Genomic DNA, 20,303 nt, shown 5'->3' with positions numbered 1-20,303 from the left:
AATATTTTATTTTTTTATTTTTGGGAAAGCAGATAGTTGACAAGGAAAAACAAGACAATGAAGAACTCTCCCCACTAGCAGCAGCCAAAACAGACAAAAAAAGAAAAGAAAGATAGGAGAGAGAGAGATGGACAACCCAAGCGTGCAAGAAAGAATTACAAAAAGTCAAATCTTCTTAGAAAGTAAACTTTCCTAATCTGGATTTTATAGTGCGTTTGTTATATGGACATAAATTTCATTCAAATTAATTTGAAAAAAAATATTCTTCAACCCATTTAAAATTATGCAAAATGTCTATAAACATTTTAAATACATATAATTTAATGTGAATTTTAAATATTTATAAATACTTGGTACAATTTTAAATGAGTTAAATGATATTTTTTTCGGACTAGTTTGGAAGAAATTACTGTAATTGCTCTATTAATGCCAGCTGCCAACTTGAATAATTGTATCCATCCCCTGGACAAAGAGGCCTTTGCCTCATTGATTGCCCGTAGACTCTCTTGGGAAAGATTTATATTCTAGAATCTCTTATATGTTTTTCTTTTTTCATTTTGTCTTTTAGACCTTAATTTTCTTTTAAAAGAAAACGTAGACCAAAGTTTTAGATTTTGTAAATTCGGGTCTTAAATAAATTGACCAAGTTGAAAAATCAGAATCTAAATAAAATAAAATAAAATAAAAACTAATTAATTAAAAAAAATCAGAAAATTAATTTATTTTTTAGTATAATATATTTATATTTTCTTTATTAAGAATATTACGAAAGGAATAAAAGCACCCAAATAGTTAATTCAGCATCGAAGAATATGATATGGAAGATTGGGTTCTCATATCAATTGTTTTTTTTTTTTGTTTTTTATTTTTTTTTATTTTTTTGACCTTTATTGATACCCTATGTATCTTCCATTCTTAGTGGAAAGCAACGAAGTTATTTCACATTAGTAAAGTGAAAACAAAATAAATAAATAAATAAAATTACAATGCTAGAAAGTGGTATATAAGTTGTTCATTTCACCATTGCAAATTAAGATTATTATATATATACCTTATCACAAGCAACATATAATTAAGGAGAAAGTGGACAGTATAAGAGAAAACGCAATAGTGAAACCACAATTACAAAAGTTTTGACTATTTTTATTCTTCATAGCATCATAGCAAGCAAATATTTACATGATACATTGCAGGAGATCTACAACGTAGGTGGGGAGGAAGCAAGGAAATTCACCATTGTGAATAGCCCCTTTACTTGATTCCAATTGCAGTCCCCATCACAAGACAACAAAAATAAAGGTGGAAAATACACAATGTCTTCAACTTTTTGCCACCACAATCTCTCACTCATAGGCAAATCCTTAAAACAAACATCAATGCTATTTAGTAGATTGTTAGACACGGTCATACAACTGAGATTACACAGAGTAATTCATTGTCACACCATTCAGTTGTACGACAATCGTATAGCAGTCTACTCGATATCATTACTCTGAAACAAAACTCAACCATATCTTTGCATGTGACAACAAAGGATAAACCGAAGGCTTCAAGAGCTTTGGCTTTTATTGGTTTTCATGCATCCATAACGTTGAAAGGGGTTGACCCTTTCTATAATCTCTTAACCTTAGAAGCAAATGAGCAAGAATCCCACACACAAAGCCAAGAGCTGCACTTGATCCCACTAGAGAAATTGCTGTGCAAAGAAGCATGACAAAGGATTCCTCCTTGGTATTCATGTCCCTTGAAGCCATGGCAAGCTCAATTCCAGCAAACAAGAGTAGAATTCCAAGGACACCAACAGGAAATTGGCTCAAAATCTTCACCAAAGAGCTCCCTAATACCAAACCCAAGATCAATTTTGCTGTGCCAAGAAGGGCCACGCACCCACCACTCCTCCCACCAAACTTGTACTGCCCGGCTAGCCCACCCGCGCCATGGCAGCTTGGCATGGCTCCGAACCAGCACCCGATCACGTTCATTAACCCGACGGTCACTGACAGCGATGTCACCGAGAAGTCTCTTCCCGGAAAAAGATCCGACGACAGCTTGCAGACGGCGATCACAGAATTCAATATTGACAAGGGGAGTTGAGGAATTGTACCCTTTATGAACCCTTCCTTCCATGCATGCTTTGAGATGGATACTACTTCCATAGCAGATGGCCCAAATTTGATGTCGTGCACCACGTTAGGCTTTCTTATAAAAGCCAATACAACACCCAACACAAATATAATAAAGGCTGAAGGTAAAGCTAAGATAATTTTTCTGAAATTTCTTCGTTTTCTTCTAGGCCTTTCTTCATCAACACCCAAATCAACATCTGTTTCTTCATCTCTTCTGCCGCTGCATTCCTCACCTGCACCAGTAATAATAACAATAAAACAAAAACAAACAATAGCCAATACCAACCCATCCAGCCCGAGCCACTGCCTGTCCCCATTAGCTTTTGACTTGGAAAAATCCTGCACTTTTCTGACATATTTAACCGCAGTCAGTGCAAATGACAAGCCCTGTGCTAGCTGAATTCCCCTAACAACAGATAGAGGAATCAACTTATACGCCAACTTCATCAACCCCGTGACACCCAGAACAATTAGTATTCCCCCAGTCAAAATTCCGGCAGCCATGATCTCCGGGACGCCAAAACCGGGGCCCGCTAAGGCTGCGGCAGCGATGGACTTCATGGGCTGGACTGGCATGGGCACACCATAGATGGCACCAGTGATAATGTTGTAGACCCCAGTGAATATTAATGTTGTGCCTAGGTTAAGGCCATCTACTAGTGTCAGGGCCAGCACTATTGGTATGTATGTACCTAAGTCTCCCATTGCCCCATTCAATTCTGCCCATTTTGACTGGAAAACTAGGTTGGTTTTCACTTTGTCTACGATGTTGGCTGCAAAACCGGAGATGGGCGAGGGGCGAGCGGCTTCAGGTGGGCCTTTGAAGTGGGGTGGTGGGATTTGGGGATTTTGGGACTCCATGAAAGTACACTAGTCACTGAGATTGTGAATGCAAATATCGAAGTAAATGTGAATAGAATGGTGCCGTATTTATACTAAATTCTTAGGTGAGATGGGGTGAGGTGAGGTGAGGTAAGATTAGGGTGTCTTTTATATTGATTCAGACGCCGTTAAGTAAAATAAGCCCAAGGGTATATGATCCTGTATTGTCCTTTCACAAAGTCAACAATTTCATTGATGGTTGCCCGCCGCTAAAAATGAGTTGTCAAACACCTGGAACCTCGTTAACTAACATTTTTTCAGAGCCACTTGATCTTTTTTATTTCTTATTTATACTTAAATGTAAGGCTCATGTGGGAAGTACTTCCTTACAAATATGTTATTTATACTTAAACACTTCAAATCTAAGGAAAAATTCCACGTTCATCTTGGCTACATGTACCTTAATTACGTCCTTAGAAATTATAAACAAATCATAATAGGATAATAATTTATAATGATCATATCATGATGCCAATGGGGTGTTAAGTGAGCAAGTCGCTCGTGAGTGAGCTCGGGATCAGTTCATATAAGTTTGGCTTGTGCTCGACTCGATTATTAAATGAAAAACACAAATCTTGGCTCGAATATTAAACAAAGCAAACTCGGCTTGACTCGGTGAGCAAGCTCGTATAAGCTCGTGTGTGTGTTTATATATATATATATATATATATATATATATAAACTAAGTAACGCATAATTAATTATAAATCTCATAATTATTAAAATCTTAAAATTGTATTTATATTTAAGCGCTAGAAAATGAAAAATTTTAGATCCTTTGTGATTAAAGAGAGAGAGAGAGCAATTATTAAAAAGACCTCAATTCAATTAGAGTAGACCCAAATGAAAAGAAGAAGAATCAAGTAGAAACTATTGAGGGAGATTGCGAAATTCGGAAACTATTGAAGAATCAAACAGACCCAAATAGTACTATCACTACATGTCTGGTGAGTGAGAGTGAGAGTGAGAAATAAGAGTTTAGGTGGAAGATCCGCTATGACTAGTAAGGGAGATTGAGAGAGAGATGTTGATTTTTTTTTTTTTTTTTTTTTTTTTTAATTTTTTTTTTTATAGGGAGCGTTGTCCCAATGCAGTTTGAATACAACTTGTTAACTTATCAAACATTGCTAAGAAAACACCAATCCCAAAGTTTGCTTATCTATAAAAGGATGTATATCATCTCTTTTTAAAACTAAGTGCCTTACTGTATTGACTCAGACACTAAACTCGACTAGTTAGGCTAAGTAAATGCCTATATGCAAGCTGGCTTCTTAAGACGTTTAAGAGTACTTGAAGTTTAATTTTTTTTTTTTAAAAAAAAATTAAATTAAATATAAGAGTCAGCTCTGGCTTGGCTCAACTTATTATGAGCTCGAACTTGATTTTTTTGGCTTGCCCTTGAGCTCGGCTCGAGCTCGAGCTCGGGTAAAATTTAAACGAGTCAAGCCTGAACAAGGAAAGCTCGCTCAAGCTCAGCACGTTTACACCCCTAGGACTCATGCCATCATGATATTTACAAACTTTTAAATAATTTGTCATCATTAATGGTAGTAAAATAAAATTTTGACGATGAAATGAATCATCTCTATTTTAGTTAAAAATAAAAAATAAAAAAATAAAAGGCCATTTTGTTCGAAATGTGCAACAATTGAAGCTGCACAATTATTATCTTCCCAATTTAGTAAAAGGAATGCTTAAAAAAGAAAAGAAAGAAAAGAAAATCAATTGAGTAACGACCGTGATCCTGTGTAATAGGCCGTTCTATTTGCACCCGATCCTGATCCAAATAGTAAAGCTGACATCCAACTCATACCGACTAAAAAACAAAAAAACAACCAACGCGAATAGCAAATCTATCATAAAAAAAAAAAAAGAAAAAAGAAAAAAAAAGAAAAAGAAAAAAAAAATTATTTATTATATATATAGTAGCACGTCTCTTAAAAAAACAAAGGAATATAAAAACAGTAGTTGACATTGTGCAAGGAATCGAAGCAGAATATGCAAATTAAAGAAGGGAATCTCATTTTAGACTCAAATATGATAATGAGAGTAAAGTAAGCCCAAGCTTTCTTAATCAAATTTTAGAGGGCTTCATTAATTAACTATATCAATTGAATAAACTCGATTGATGCAACTCCTTGAATATATATATATATATATAAAATAAAAGAGAGAGAGAGAGATAGCCAAGTTTTCAATGCATAACATGTAATTAAGCCAAGAACTCACAAAAAAGAAAAAAAAAACATATAATCCAAGTTGGTTGATTTAGTTACTCTTCACGCTTAATATTTATTATATTCATTTCATACCGACATGGCGACATATGTGACGTGTTTTAAATAATTTTTTATGCTAGTTATTTTAAAAATAATTGGAAAGTTCACATACCCTCTTTAAACGATCATTCAATTGACAATGTCCCAAAAAAAAAAAAAAAAAACTTTTCAATTATGACAATATCTCCCTAAACTACTAAAAAATTAACAATGTCCTCTCAATGACAAAAATAGACTTAGTAAAATAAAATAAAAATTAATTTCCTTTTTTTTTTTTTCAAATTTATTGGAGTATTTTTGTCTTATTGAACAAAATTTATGGTCATTTTTGTCTTTTTGTTTGTCTTAAGAGGGGTCATTGTCAATTTTTTGGTAGTTTAGAGAGGGTATTGTCTCTTCTTTCTCCTCATAAAACCAGATTTGAGAGGAGTAGGGAGCATATCTTCTCCTCCCCGCTCCTATCCTCTCCCTCCCTAGCTTGGATGTTGTAACCTCATAGTTTTGTGTTATGATTTTTTAGAACTTTATACTCTTGATCTTATTATCAATTTGCAAAGATTTCTGCTCTAAGAAAAAAGGGAGGACAACTTAAAAAGGGTAAGTGAACTTTAAAAAAAAAAAAAAAATTTACTTAAAAGACGTCACGTCTTAAACCAAACCTTGGTTCCCCTTCAAGAAAAGGAATGCCATTGATAGACAAGAGCAGGTTGGTAACCTGCATAACGTTATCTTTGATTTACCAGGAAAGGAACCAAGTGAAAAAGATCTGCAACAGCAAATTCTACAAGACAACAATAAGCATGTAATTAATTATGAGCTCATAATTAGGTGACCATGGACTATTTTCCTCATATATATATTAGTAAGAAAGTTTGAATATTTTATTTTTTTATTTTTGGGGAAGCAGATAGTTGACAAGGAAACACCAGACTATGAAGAACTCTCCCCCACTAGCAGCAGCGAAAACAGAAGAAAAGAAAAGAAAGATAAGAGAGAGAGAGAGATAGACAACCCAAGTGTGCACGAAAGGATTATAAAAAGTCAAATCTTCTTAGAAAGTAAACTTTCCTAATCTGGATTATATTCTAGAATCTCTTTTATATATATATATATATATATATATATATAATGTTTAGGGGAAACTTCACTTACCCCCTATACTTTCGCGGTTTTTGCAGACACCCTCCTATTGTTCAAAAACTCTCACTTTGATGTATTCAACTTTTGTTTCTTTCCACTTTACCCCTTCCGTTAAGATTTTGTAGTTAAATCAAACGGTCAAATGAGTAAAAGTCTTTTATACCCATAAATTTTTTTAAAATTTCAAATTTACTCTTATTTATAAATAAAAAATTATTATAATTATTATATTTTAAAAAAAAATCAAAAAAAAAAGAAAAAAAAAGTGACCCACCAGGGGTCACTTGTGACCTGCCGGTGGGTCACTTTGTGACCCCCGGTGGGTCAAACACCATCAACTTTTTCTTTTTTTAAAAAATATAATAATAATAATATGACCCATGGGTCACAATACGGGTAGGTTAGATCCACCGGTAAACCTACGGGTCAAGATTTAAAAAAAAAAAATAAATAAAAAATTTAATAAAAAATAAGGGTAAGATTAGAATTTCACACCCCTCCGTTAGGATTTAACAGAAAATCCTAACGGAAGGAGCATAATGGAAGGAAACGAAAGTTGGATACATCAAAGTGAGAGTTTTTGAACAATAAGAGAGTGTTTGCAAAAACCGCGAAAATATGAGGATAAGTGAAGTTTCCCCTAATGTTTATTTATTTTTTTACAGTAGATCAAATGTGCCATTTACCTATTGTCTAGAGACAATAAGCAAACACATTAAAAGCATTGAGATTTGAACAAGAATGGCTTTCATGTTCCATATAGGAGTTTGTAAACAATTTATGAAGCAACAACAATCAACCCAGACAAAAGACTACATTATAAGCATTGTAAGCAAATAAAGAATTCCCTCTCAAGGTAGAAAACTTAGCTCCCCTCAAATAACCCACAATTATAAAAGAAAAAAAAAAAGACTTAAAATAGTAACACAAAATAGCTACACGAATCAAATTAAAACACGTCTTCCTCTTTTTGTTATGATGGACAAAGAAAAATATCTATCCAAAGTCAACTGATCATAAAGATTACTTTATTATGAAACCATGGGACTTTGATATTTGGACATGCAAAATGGGGTGATGTTTTCTATATGTACAACAATTCAACAAGAATGCTTATGAAACAATGGGACACCACATTCATAAGGAAATTAACAGTACTAACTCCATCGTAACTCCCACTGCACATGCCAAAATCAACAAAAATCTTCCTACAATTAATCGCATGAATAGGGACAGAGTTTTTCTCCAAACTAGGTTGGAGGAACTTCTTCCAACTCAATCTATAAAAATGACACGTATCATTTAAACATGTGAGATGATATTTTTTTATAACAAGGACAAAGTTAAAATAAATAATATTAAAAACTCATGTGCACATGTTATAAAAAAAAAGGACGCATATCATTTTTATAGATTGGGTTGAAGGAAGTTCCTCCAACACAATTTGAAAGAAAACTCTGTCCCATGAATAGAGTATGGGAGAACTTATAAATGACCAAGTAACTACATTACCAAACTTAATTAGCACAAAACAAGCAACAATTTCTTGTTCAAACTCAGATAATAAAAAATTCCCGATTTTGTACTATTCAAACCCTAGGTTTCAGACAATCTCAACGGCATTGAATCAACTCAAGAATTATGCACATCAAAGCATGAAAAACAAGATAATTACTCCTAAAGCACATATATGCATGATATTTTCATCAATCAATAAAAGCTCCAAAATTGCAATCCTAGGTTTAAAGAGGGTAAAAAACAATTAAAAACAATAATAGATTCAACCATACCTTAAATTCAAGAAAAGATGATACCCACAACAAAAGTTTATTAAAAGCACACAATAAGGGCTCATCATTAACATGAACATGATGAACACAAAATGAAAACATGTGTATCTCAATCAATCCAATATATACACACATATGATGATTTTTTGAACTCACACAAGGAAATTTGAAGAAATCTCAATACTAAGCAAGTCAAGTGTTGTGTGTGAAATATTTCACAAGCAAAGACAAGACGAAAACATGTCAAGAAGAGAGACAGCTCACATGTTAGCTAGGCAAAGCTATGAAATACAAAAGTCAATTTTTTTTTTTTTTTTTTTTTTTTCATTGGAGAAAAACAAAACAATTAATTAAGAGAAACATAACAAGTACCAATGAATGAGCTACACATTAGTTTAGTAAGCCTCTGTTAGTAAAATAGTTAGTACCCCTTGATGTGGTCTTTTTAAAGCAAAAATATATCAATAATAAATTACCACTCGCAATAGGACGAATCATTGTAGGATAAAGCTATAGAGAGGGTGTTGTTGTGCAAATTTATTTAACTCGCAAGTGCACGAATCGATTGTAGTTTAATGGATTGCAAGTGCGAGGTCGATCCCACAGAGAATTGTATTTTTGAAAGAGCAATTTATATCTAAACTAATTAAATCCTAATCTAGTTCCAAAAGGGTTTTGATTTTTGAGTTTTGAAAATTAAAGGATAAACATAAACTAAATAAAATAAGTAAATCTAAGGATAAAGGTACTAAGGTTTGGGAATTCACACTCACCAAATCATAACAACATACTTTATGTTCATCAATATTAATCCGAAGTTCTCACAAATTAAATCATAGATATGTTTTACTATGCTTCAAAGAATTAATCAAAACCATCCCATGTATCCATTCATTGACCAAATCACAAAAGGAATCCAAATTCAATTGAAACACCAGATGTATCCGTAGAACAAATCACAAGGGATATCCAATTTTTATGAGTTAAAAGCCAAGCAATCAATCATATAAAATTATCTCAAATCATCACATGTATCCTTGAATCACAAGAGATATCCAAGAATCAATCCATACAATTGATTAAAAGTAAAACACTTGAAATAAAAAACCCAATAAAATCAGAATAATAAAAACTTACATAAAAGTGATGTTGTTTTTCATCGGTGAGGCTACATCCCCAACCTTAGTTGGGAATTTAGTTCCACATAAAAATAAAATCTAAACCTAAACCTAAACCTAAAGAAAAACTAAACAAAAGAATTTTGCTCTCTGGGATTGTGTATATTTTCTTGAATGCAAAGAAGTCTATTTATAAGCTTAGGGAAGTCCTAGAAGCCCAAGTAAACTTAGATAATTTGGAGGTCTGTCTCCCAGTCAAAATAGAAGTCTGAAATCGGAATAGGATTCGTCCAGATTTGTGTCCTTTAATTGCGGGGCGATTTTGACATAGTAACTGTACGAATTACGAAAATCCTATTTCACAACAAATTGTAGTATTTTGAGCTAGCTTTCCAATGCCATTTGAATCACTTCAATGCGATATTTGAGCGGAGAGTTATGGTCAAAATACTAAGACGTATGCAGAATCTGAATTTGAATCCGATCCGAAATCTTATCCAATCTGAACTTTAATCTGATTTAACCTTTCCTTAGATTTGGTTAGACTTAACCACACAATCTAGGTCTTCTCAAAGTATTCTTTCTTCCAAACTTTGCATTTTTCCCTTTAAAGCTGCAGTTTTTCTTCAATGACCTACAAAATACTAAAAACACAAAACTAACACAAAATATTAAATAACGACACAACTAAATGATTAACTAATGTAAATAAAGGGGTCCAAATATGCAATATTTGGCACTTATCAGGTGTCGAACCTCAAAGACTGCAGGGGTGTTGTTATCAAGTTTATGAAGATTAAATATAACTTAATGTAAATGAGATTGATTTGATTTTGTTTTTATAAAAGTAAATGCATAAAAATAAAGATAAAAAATATGAGAGATAGAATAGAGGGTTGATTTCACCACTAACCGCATAACAATGGTCAATCATAAATTAATAAGGGAAATTCATAGTATGCATGATATAGAGCTCGTCTCACTCGAGTAGTTAAAAAAATATCATCATTTAAAAAATAAGTATAATCCATCTTCGGTTGGCACGGACAATCCACCTAACCGCTAAGATGCAGTACGATCTGTCTTCTCTAGGTATGGACTATCTAATTCCTCAATAGGCTATACACAATCAATGAATAAGCATATCCCATCTTCGGTTGGCACGAACTGTCTACTTAAATTACACTAAGTTAGGATGTATTACAATCTGTCTTCTCTAGGCATGGCCTATCAAATTCCTATTGATCATGTGTCAGTTAAAACCGTTGTATGACAATCATTCATATAATCACAAAAAATATGAAGGATTGAGTTCAATCAATATAAAAGACTTTCTAAGACAAGAGAAGATATTCATAATAATTGAATATAAACATTAAGATCAATTCTCACAGTTATACAACCATCATGCATCATATAGAAAAGCCCAAATTAAAATACAATTAAACCATTATTATTTGGAAATGGCTACATCAGCGCCCTATTATAGAATTAGCCGCTCATCGTGGTGCTGGGATGGCTTCCTGCCATGATCCTCTCCTCTTCAACTTGTTAGGCCTCCAAGGAGATAATTTCTGTGTAAAACTAAGCACACCATTCTCTTGAAGTTTGAGGTCTATTTATAGGGAGCAAACAAGTCCTAGAAGCCTTTTCTAGGAATCCCAAAAAAGTTGTAGGTCAGTCTCCTAGTCCAAGTAGGAGACTAAAAACCTTTTCTAGGGTGGATTCGGGCTCTTTTCGGACTTCCCAGCACGAGTGCGCTCGAGCGCAGCTACGCACTTGACAAATTTGCGATCTTATCTTGTGGGGCGATTTTGGCATAGCAAACGTCAAAATTAGGAAATTTGTATTTTCCAATGATTTGTATCATTTTGAGTTAGCTTTCTAAGACTACTAGTTTCACCTCAATCCAATACTTGAGAAGAACGTTATGGTCAAAATACTAAGATGTATGCTAAGTCTTCTCAAAGTGTGCTTTAAGCCAAGAATAAATGGTTTTTCTTGTATCTTTATTAAACACCTGAAAACATGAAAACAAAACAAAATCAAAGAAATAATAATTCCAAGGAATTAACATATGCGAGTTAAGGGGTTTGAATATGCAACATTCGGCGCTCACCACCCCTAGTATTTTTCTTTTTTGAAAACAAAGGATTTTTCTTTTATTCACTTTAGAGGTGAGAAAGTCAACATTAGAGGTATCCTTAGATTCCCTTAGAACATCAACTCCATCTAACAAGAAAAAGTTCTCGCCTCTCAATTTATCCAAGGCACAATCAAGCTTAATTAACCTACTACTTAGGAAATCTCTTTCAGTATTCAAGGAAATCTCATTATTATTAGCCACATCCAAAAGATCATGAAGCCATATATTTTCTTCTTGAACTGTGCTCAATCTTTTGACAAGACTTATACCCTTTTTAGTAGCATCCACACACTCCTTGTAGAGTTGATTAAAGGCCACTTGGAGACCTTGACCATCATTAGACTCCCTTTGTGAACTATTATTACAAGTTTCTCCATCCTGCAAAGCCCTATATACCACTTTCTTCCTTGTTAAACATGACATAATTGTTAAGGATAACTTTCTAACCCAAAATAGTAACCAGCTAGTTCACTCACAACTAGAAGAAGACTCCCTCTTTCATGGCACTTCCCTTGAAATCAGCATCACACACAAGTCCATAACTTCAGCTGAATCTACTACTAACAACAACAATCCATCAATCCTCAATACAAGCTGAAAGCTGCCTTTCTCTAGGATTTCTGCATGTTGGCTGCTCCCTGTTTCCTTGCTACCCTTTTCACCTCTCTCAGCACGTTTTTCAGCAGCCCCCTTAATCCTTAATTCTCTCTTAGTTTTCTGTTATGTATTTATTTTATTCCTTGATTTCTATAAAGCTGTCTGCTTCTCTCTAGTAAATCTCTTGAGCCCATTGGTTATAAATATATACAGGTGTTGCTGTTTTTGGTTATGAAAACCAAAACAGTTTCCTTCAAAACTTTTATGGTATCAGAGCCATCCTAAGAGCCAATGCTCAAATCAATGGCCTCTTCCTCTTCAGCGTCCTCCTCCAACCCACCAACAGAAACAAACTCAACCCTCACAATCATGCCTAACTTTTCCCAAATCTTTAGGCTGGAAGGTCCCAACTACCTAGTATGGGTTGAACAATTCCATCCCATACTTCGTGGCAATGAATTCCAAGGACTGATTGATGGCATTGATCTCTGCCCTCCTCAGTTCCTCACTAGTGAAGCAAACACTCAAACCTTGAACCCTGCCTATGTTACATGGCAGAAGAGAGACCAGTTCCTCCTGAGCTGGATCATCTATTCACTAAATCCACCTTTGGTGTCTTCGATGTACGATTTGAACACATCACACCAAGCTTGGACCACTCTTGCTACCAGGCATGCTTCTCAATCAAAATCACATGTGGCCAAACAGTGTGCAGATGAATTGTCTGCTGTAGGTACACCTGTTAAAGATGAGGACCTCATCTCCTTTGTTGTAAGTGTCCTGAATCGACTCTTCAACACCTTTGTCACCATCTATTCCTTTGCTGACTTTCAATTTGAGCTACTCAGCCATGAGATCATGCTGGAAAATCAATAGCACAAGGCCCTCACACTTGAAACTGACAGCTTTGCCTTGTACACCAACAATCAGAGACCTTCAAACTTCAACCATCTGAACTCTACTAACTTTAGGAAGCCAAGGTTCCCTCCAAGACTCAATCCACGCAGCCAACACTTTGCTGCCAAGAACAACATTGGCTATCTCCCTAGAGGCAATAGTGGTTACCCTACCTCCATTCAACCTGGTCTCATCAGGAACTCCAACCAAGGCAACAGCAGTCACCCAGCCAATGATGATCAAGGTCCTCAGCCTCCTTGCCAAATCGGTGGAAAAAGTAATCATAGTGCTGTTTACTGCTACCATAGGATGGATTATACCTACCAAGGCAGGCACCCTCCAACTCAACTCGCAGCCATGGTGGCAGCCATGAATGAAGACTTTGAAAGCAAATAGTGGTTTGCAGATTCTGGTGCCAATGCTCATATCACAGCAGATGCCACCAACATCACTGGTCCCCAACCTTTTAATGGTGCAGACACTGTGGGAGTAGGCAATGGAGCATGTTTGCATATCAAAAACATTGGTTCTTCCCTTATCCATTGCAACAAATCCCAATTTTTACTCAAAGATATACACATTGCTCGAATGTCTCTGCTAACCTTCTCTTTATTAATAAATTATGCCTTGGTAACAACTCTTGGTTTGCACTAACTAGATCAAGTTTCAATGTGAAAGACAACCTAACGGGAAGTGTGCTGTTCCAAGGGCCAAGTGAGGGTTTTGTAGAAAAATCTACATTAGAAAAATCTAAATAAATAGGAGGGTTTTGTAGCCTATACTGAAGTAAAAACCACTAATTTGGTTTGGCATCAAAGACTTGGACATCCTTCCTCCTCTATTTTCCAGCAACTTTTGACGAACCAGCATCTTCCCTTTTCTAGTTCCATTGACAAAACTAGGATTTGTGAAGCCTGTCAACTTCACAAGTCCAAGAAGTTTCCTTTCTTTGACTCTACTATATGCATTACTAGTCCCTTAGAACTCATTCACTCACTCAGATGTTTGGACATCTCCTGTTCCATCTCTAAGTGGATGTAGGTACTATGTTCTTTTTGTTGATGATTATAGTCATTTCACTTGGCTATATCCTATATTAAATAAAAGTGATGTTTATCAATGCTTTTGTCAAGTTCAAATTGCTCACAGAAAATTAGTTCTCCTTTAAAATCAAACAATTCCAATCAGATAATGGTGGAGAATACACATCCACTCTCTTTAAGCACTTCCTCACTCAACATGGAATTTTTCATAGATTAACATGTCCACATACCTCTAAACAAAATGGCATTGCTGAGAGAGAACATAGACCAAAGCATTGGGTAGACGCCTTCCTTAGAGCCACTTTTCTCATTAACAAGTTACCTTCCCCTACTATTCATAATGAATCAACTTTCTCCAAGTTGTTCAGCAAAGCACTTGATTACACCATCTTGAGAACATTTGGCTGCCTATGATATCCTCTCCTTAGACCTTATGCCAATCACAAATTATCCTTTAAAAGCAAACCCTGCATTCTGTTGAGCTATAGTGCTAATCAGAGAGGGTATAGGTGCTTCGATCCTCAAACTCACAAATTTCATCTCTCCAGAAATGCTGTCTTTGATGAAAACCAATTTCATGCTAAAGGTATGTTCCTCTCACAAAGCTTCTGCAAGGTCACTCCTAACTCAGGTACATCCTCCGTGATTCTGCCAAATCCTTTACCTACTGAATTGTCTCATTATTTTGATGATCCATCTTCTGCTACTACTTCTCCATCCTTTGAATTGCCATCCTTAGGTCACCCTGAATCTGTTGCACCTCAAGACTCAACTTCAAATAATTTAGACATTCCTAAAGATGACCCATTACCTTCCTGTTCATATCCACCAACATCTCCTCCTAACACTACCCTCTCTTTGGACCTTGCTGCACCACAACCTCCTCTCTCACCTACTGCCCCTACCAATCGAATCATCAGTAGATCATAGACAGCCCATCTAAAGCCCAAAGAATTCCCTGGATTCAAACTCTTCCATTCTAGTAAACATCCCATTTTAATTCCTCAAGTTGTATCTCTACCTCTAGAACCTTCAACCTTTAAAAATGCTGCTACCAAACCAGAATGGGTCCAGGCCATGTTACTTGAATACAATGCTCTCATCTCCAACCAAACATGGACATTATGCCCCAGGCCTCCTCATCATAATGTTGTTAGGAACAAATGGGTGTTCAAAGTCAAAAAAAAAACCAGATGGCAGTGTGGACAGATTTAAGGCTCGTCTTGTAGCTAAACGCTTTGACCAGTTGAGTGGTGTTGATTATTATGAAACTTTCCGCCCTGTTATCAAACCTTCCACCATTCAGTTAATTCTAGCCTTGGCATTGCAATTTGATTGGACAATCAAGCAACTGGATGTGTCTGATGCATTCCTTTATGGTGTCTTAGATGAGGAAGTCTACATGGAACAACCTCAAGGCTTCATAGACTCCTCCTATCCTAATCATGTGTGCAAGCTAAACAAATCCCTCTATGCACTCTTAGACATAGGATTCAGTGGCTTTCAAGTGGACCACTCTCTGTTTCTCTATCATCATGGCCAATTTCACATCTTTCTCTTGGTTTATGTAGATGACATAATCCTTAATGGCAACCATGAAGACACCATGAATTTGCTCATTAGCAAATTGCAAGCTAACTTTGCTATCAAGGACCTTGGAACTCTTGGATACTTCCTAGTATCCAAGCTGTCCGAGATACTACAGGTCTACACCTTAGACAATCCAAATATGTCTTGGATCTCCTTGATTGCACTCACATGATAGATTCAAAGCCATACAGAGCACTGTTGTGACAATTACCCACCTAAATTAATAGTCGAATAATCGCTACATTTTACTCGCAAGTGCGCAAGATCAAAACGATAGTATAGCAGGCAAATACGAGATCATTCCCACGAGGATTGCTAAATTATGATTAGAAAGATTTTCCTATTTAATTAACGGATTTAAAACAATTGTCACAAATTGAATTAAAATAAAAGATTAACTAAAATTCCTAAGACTAAAAAGGATTAGGGTTTTGATATCCACTACTAACCATACTCAAATAAGATTAACAATATGCTAATATTCCAATTATATCTAGATATCCAATGTTTGCCAACCTAAGGTTATGATATCTACTCTTTAAGCTATTTGATAAGTGTCAAATATTGCATATTTGGATTCCTTTATTTACATTAGTTAATCCTTTAGTTGTGTTCTTATTGAATGTTTTATGTTAATTTTGTGTTTTTAGTATTTTGTAGGTCATTGAAGAAAAACTCCAGCTTTAAAGGGAAAAATGCAAACTTTGGAAGAAAGCATACTTTGAGAAGACCTAGATGATGTGGTTAAGTTTAACCAAATCCAAGAAAATGTTAAATCGGATTAAAGATCAGATTGGATTAAAGTTCATATTGGATAAAATTTCGGATTGGATTCAAATTCAGATTCTGCATATGTCTCAGTATTTTGACCATAACTTTTTGCTAAAATATTGGATTGAAGTGATTCAAGTGGCATTGGAAAGCTAACTCAAAATACTACAGTTCATTGTAAAATAGGATTTTCCTAATTCGGACGGTTACTATGCCAAAATCTCCCCGCAATTAAAGGACACAAATTTGGACGAATCCTATTCGCTTTCAGACTTCTATTTTGACTAGGAGACAGAACTCCGAATTATCTAGGTTTAATAGGGCTTCTAGGACTTCCCTAAGCCTATAAATAGACTTCTTTGCATTCAAGAAAAGTTATAGAATTCTAGAGAGCAAAATTCTACAGTTTTTCTCTTTTTAGTTTAGGTTTTCTTTAGATTTAGGTTTTATTTTTATGTGGAGCTAAATTCCCAACTAAGGTTGAGATGAAGCCTCACCGATGAAGAACATCAATACTTTCATGTAAGTCTTTATTTATCTTATTTTTATTGGGTTTAATATTTCAATTGTTTTACTTCTTTTCAATGTGTGGAGTGATTCTTGGATATCTTTTGTGATTCAATGATACACTTGATGATTTATAAGATAATTTCACATAATTGATTGCGTGATTTTATTTGCCTAAATAATTGGATATCCCTTGTGATTTGTTCTACTGATACATTTGGTGTTTCAATTAAGATTGGATATCTTTTGTGATTTATGGATATATTTGATGATTTAATTGATATTGGATTCCTCTTGTGATTTGTGCAATGAATGGATACATGAGATGGTTTTGATTAATTGTTTGAAGCGTAGTAAAACATATATAAGATTTTAATTATGAGACCTTCAGATTAATATTGATAAAGATGGAAGTATGTTGTTATGATTCGGTGAGTGTGAATTCTCAAACCTTAGTATTTTATCTCTTAGTTTATTTTAATTAGTTTATGTTTGTCTTTTAATTTTTAAAACCAAAATTCAAAACCCTTTTGGAACTAGGTTAGGATTTAAATTGCTCTTTCAAAAATACAATTCTCTGTGGGTTCGACCTCGCACTTGCAATCCATTAAACTACAATCGATTCGTGCATTTGCGAGTTAAATAAATTTACACAACACTATTGGTTTTCCTAAGCAATGAACTCGACATGGTATCTACTCTAATTCTTTCCTCCCCCAAAGGATTGGCATTACACTAAGTTGTTCTTCAAAAGAGCATAAATCTATGGAAATCAACAAACACACGAGGCTTAGGGCATGGTATCTACTTCTGGTTCCCCTTATTGATTAACCCAAGAACCTGTGATGGGGTTCTTTTGTCACTTTATTATGCCCAGGACTCGGTCATCCAAATTGACTCAAATAACACAAATTCAAACACATGCATAAGGTTATTAAGCACATTCATATGAATAATTCGATTAAACAGGAATTAATCAAGTTAAACATCTAAAATATAATTGTAGTAAGGCGCCAATATTGCAATATTAAAGAGACATGATTAGGGTTTCAATCTAACCCTAATTAAAATATTAATAGCATAACAAAATAAATGGGGAAGAGAAGAAAAACCCAAACTCTTCTTGATCTAGCCTTCAGTTCCTTTACAAAGCTTGTGTCTTTTTCTTCACACTTTTTCCTAGAGGCTTAGAGATCTATTTATAGTTTTAGAAAAAACCTAGAATCGTTAGTAAACTTAGTAAAATCGAAGGTCTAACTTCTAGTCCAAGTGGGACTTTGAAATCCTAATTTGGTTTGAGAAATGAGTCTTTTTGCAATTTGGCTGTGCAAGTGCGCTCGATCCTAGTAGTGGTGCGCTCGAGCGCATGGCTGTGATCGATCCCACTCTCTGTTGCGCTTGAGTGATGATGCGCTCGAGCCTGCATCTTGTGCGCGTGGGCATCTGAGGCTCGATCCTTGTTCTCTGGCGCTTGAGCACTACTGCGCACAAGCCTAGGTGTAGTGCACTCGAGCCTAGTCTACATGTGCTCAATCTCAACCACCAGATTTTCCCAAAAATTCCCTTGAAGTCTGAAAGTTTCCAAGAATGCTTCATTTTCTTCAAAAACCTATAAAAAGACATAAAACACAAAAAGGAAACATAGCATCACAAAATAACAAGACTAAGAGATTAACATATGTAAATTAAGGGGCTAAAATATGTATATTTTAGCACTTATCAAGCAACATGTGTTTTTGGTTCCAAAATGTCAACATTTGATGGAGAACTTCTCTCCAATCCTACTGAGTATCGGCATATAGTTGGTGCTCTCCAATATGTCACCCTCACCAGACTTGATATTGCATACTCAGTGAACCAACTCTATCAACATGTGCATGCTCCCACTTTAGTTCATCTAATAGTTGCCAAACGTGTGTTGCGTTACCTCAAAGGCTCTGTTGACTGTGGCCTTCATTATCACAAGGGTTATCTCACTCTCAATGCCTTCTGTGACTCAGATTGGGCAAGCAATCCAGATGACAGGTGCTCTACCACTGGTTTTGGGATCTTCTTTGGTCCTAATTTGATTTATTGGTCAGCCAAGAAGCAACACATTGTCTCTCGTTCAAGTACTGAAGCTGAATACAGGTCCTTTTCTCTCACAATAGCTGAACTGCTTTGGATTCGCATGGTTCTCAGGGAAATGCACATCTCCCTACCCTCTTCTCCCACTCTCTAGTATGACAACACAAGAGCTCTTGCATTAGCCTCTAACCCAGTCTTCCATGCTCGTACCAAACATATAGAGGTTGATGTTTACTTTGTTCACGAAAAGGTAGCTAACAGGGACATTCAACTCCTTCGCTTGTCCATTTTTGAAGGTTGTTCCTCCCCTCAGTTTCGGGGGGAGGGGGGGGGGTGTTAAGGATAACTTTCTTACCAAAAATAGTAACCGGCTAGTTCATTCACAACCAGAAGAAGACTCCCTCTTTCACTGCACTTCCCCTGAAATCAACAGCCTACACAAGTCCATAACTTCAACTGAATCTACTACTGACAACAATAATCCATCAATCCTCAATACAAGCTAAAAGCTGCCTTTCTCTAGGATTTCTGCATGTCGGCTGCTCCCTGTTTCCTTGCTGCCTTTTTCACCTCTCTCAGCACGTTTTTGAGAAGCCTCCTTGATCCTTAATTCTGTCTTAGTTTTCTGTTATGTATTTATTTTATTCCTTGATTTCTGTAAAGCTATCTTCTTCTCTCTTGTAAATCTCTTGAGCCCATTGGCTATAAATATATACAAGTGTCTTGCTGTTTTTGGTTAAGAAAACCAAAACAGTTTCCTTAAAACTTTCAATAATCTCTCATTCAGAAGACTCCTCATTAGAAGATTCAACAACAACCTCTTTATCCTTCTTGGGGGATCCTAAAGCAAGATTCTTCTTTCTAAGCTGAATCCTTTTACTCTCATAAGTTACATGGGAACCTAAAAGATTATCTACTTTTAAGAAGTCCATACCCTTGCTCTCTTCAATGGCAGTTACTTTGGAATCAAAACATTGAGGAAGCAATCTCAAAATTTTCTCCAATTAGCCCATTTTCAAAATGTCAAGCGGATGAGTAAAAGTCTTGAGAAAGTCTTTCATCACTTTGATTTCAGAGATTTTCTCACCAAGACCATAAATAAAGTTAACAATATCACACAATTGGGCATAAAACTCACAAAAGATCTCATATTCCTTTAACTTGACTTTCTCAAATCTAGAGATCATCATTTGAATATTTGACTGCTTCACATCTTTGGTTCCCTCATGGGTAGTCTCAAGAGTATCCCAAACATTCCAATATTCACACAGAGATTCTCTAAAACTCCTCATTTGACACACAACTAAAAATAGCACTTATATCCCTATTAATTTAGTTGCTCTTAGCAAT

The 20,303-nt window shown here is 35.4% G+C and overlaps 2 protein-coding genes across 2 annotated transcripts; one reads left to right on the top strand and one right to left on the bottom strand.

The window, feature by feature from the left end:
* Positions 1–1,565: 1,565 nt before the first annotated feature.
* LOC132190746 (molybdate transporter 1-like) lies at positions 1,566–2,987 on the bottom strand. The gene has a single exon (XM_059605799.1). The coding sequence runs from the start codon at positions 2,985–2,987 to the stop codon at positions 1,566–1,568; it is 1,422 nt and encodes a 473-aa protein (XP_059461782.1).
* Positions 2,988–18,633: 15,646 nt separating this feature from the next.
* Positions 18,634–19,107, top strand: LOC132190745 (uncharacterized mitochondrial protein AtMg00810-like). Its single transcript, XM_059605798.1, has one exon. It carries the CDS (start codon positions 18,634–18,636, stop codon positions 19,105–19,107), a length of 474 nt encoding a protein of 157 aa, XP_059461781.1.
* The last annotated feature ends 1,196 nt before the right edge of the window (positions 19,108–20,303 follow it).

This window comes from Corylus avellana, chromosome ca8 (genome assembly GCF_901000735.1).
Source record: "Corylus avellana chromosome ca8, CavTom2PMs-1.0".
Classification (NCBI taxonomy): Eukaryota; Viridiplantae; Streptophyta; class Magnoliopsida; order Fagales; family Betulaceae; genus Corylus; species Corylus avellana.
The sequence above is the reverse complement of the archived record's forward strand: the minus strand, read 5'-3'. Positions and strand labels throughout refer to the sequence as shown.

Bases quoted from the DNA above. Each gene is read 5' to 3' on its own strand.
- LOC132190745 (XM_059605798.1), top strand. From the start codon at position 18,634: ATGTCAACATTTGATGGAGAACTTCTCTCCAATCCTACTGAGTATCGG.
- LOC132190746 (XM_059605799.1), bottom strand. From the start codon at position 2,987: ATGGAGTCCCAAAATCCCCAAATCCCACCACCCCACTTCAAAGGCCCA.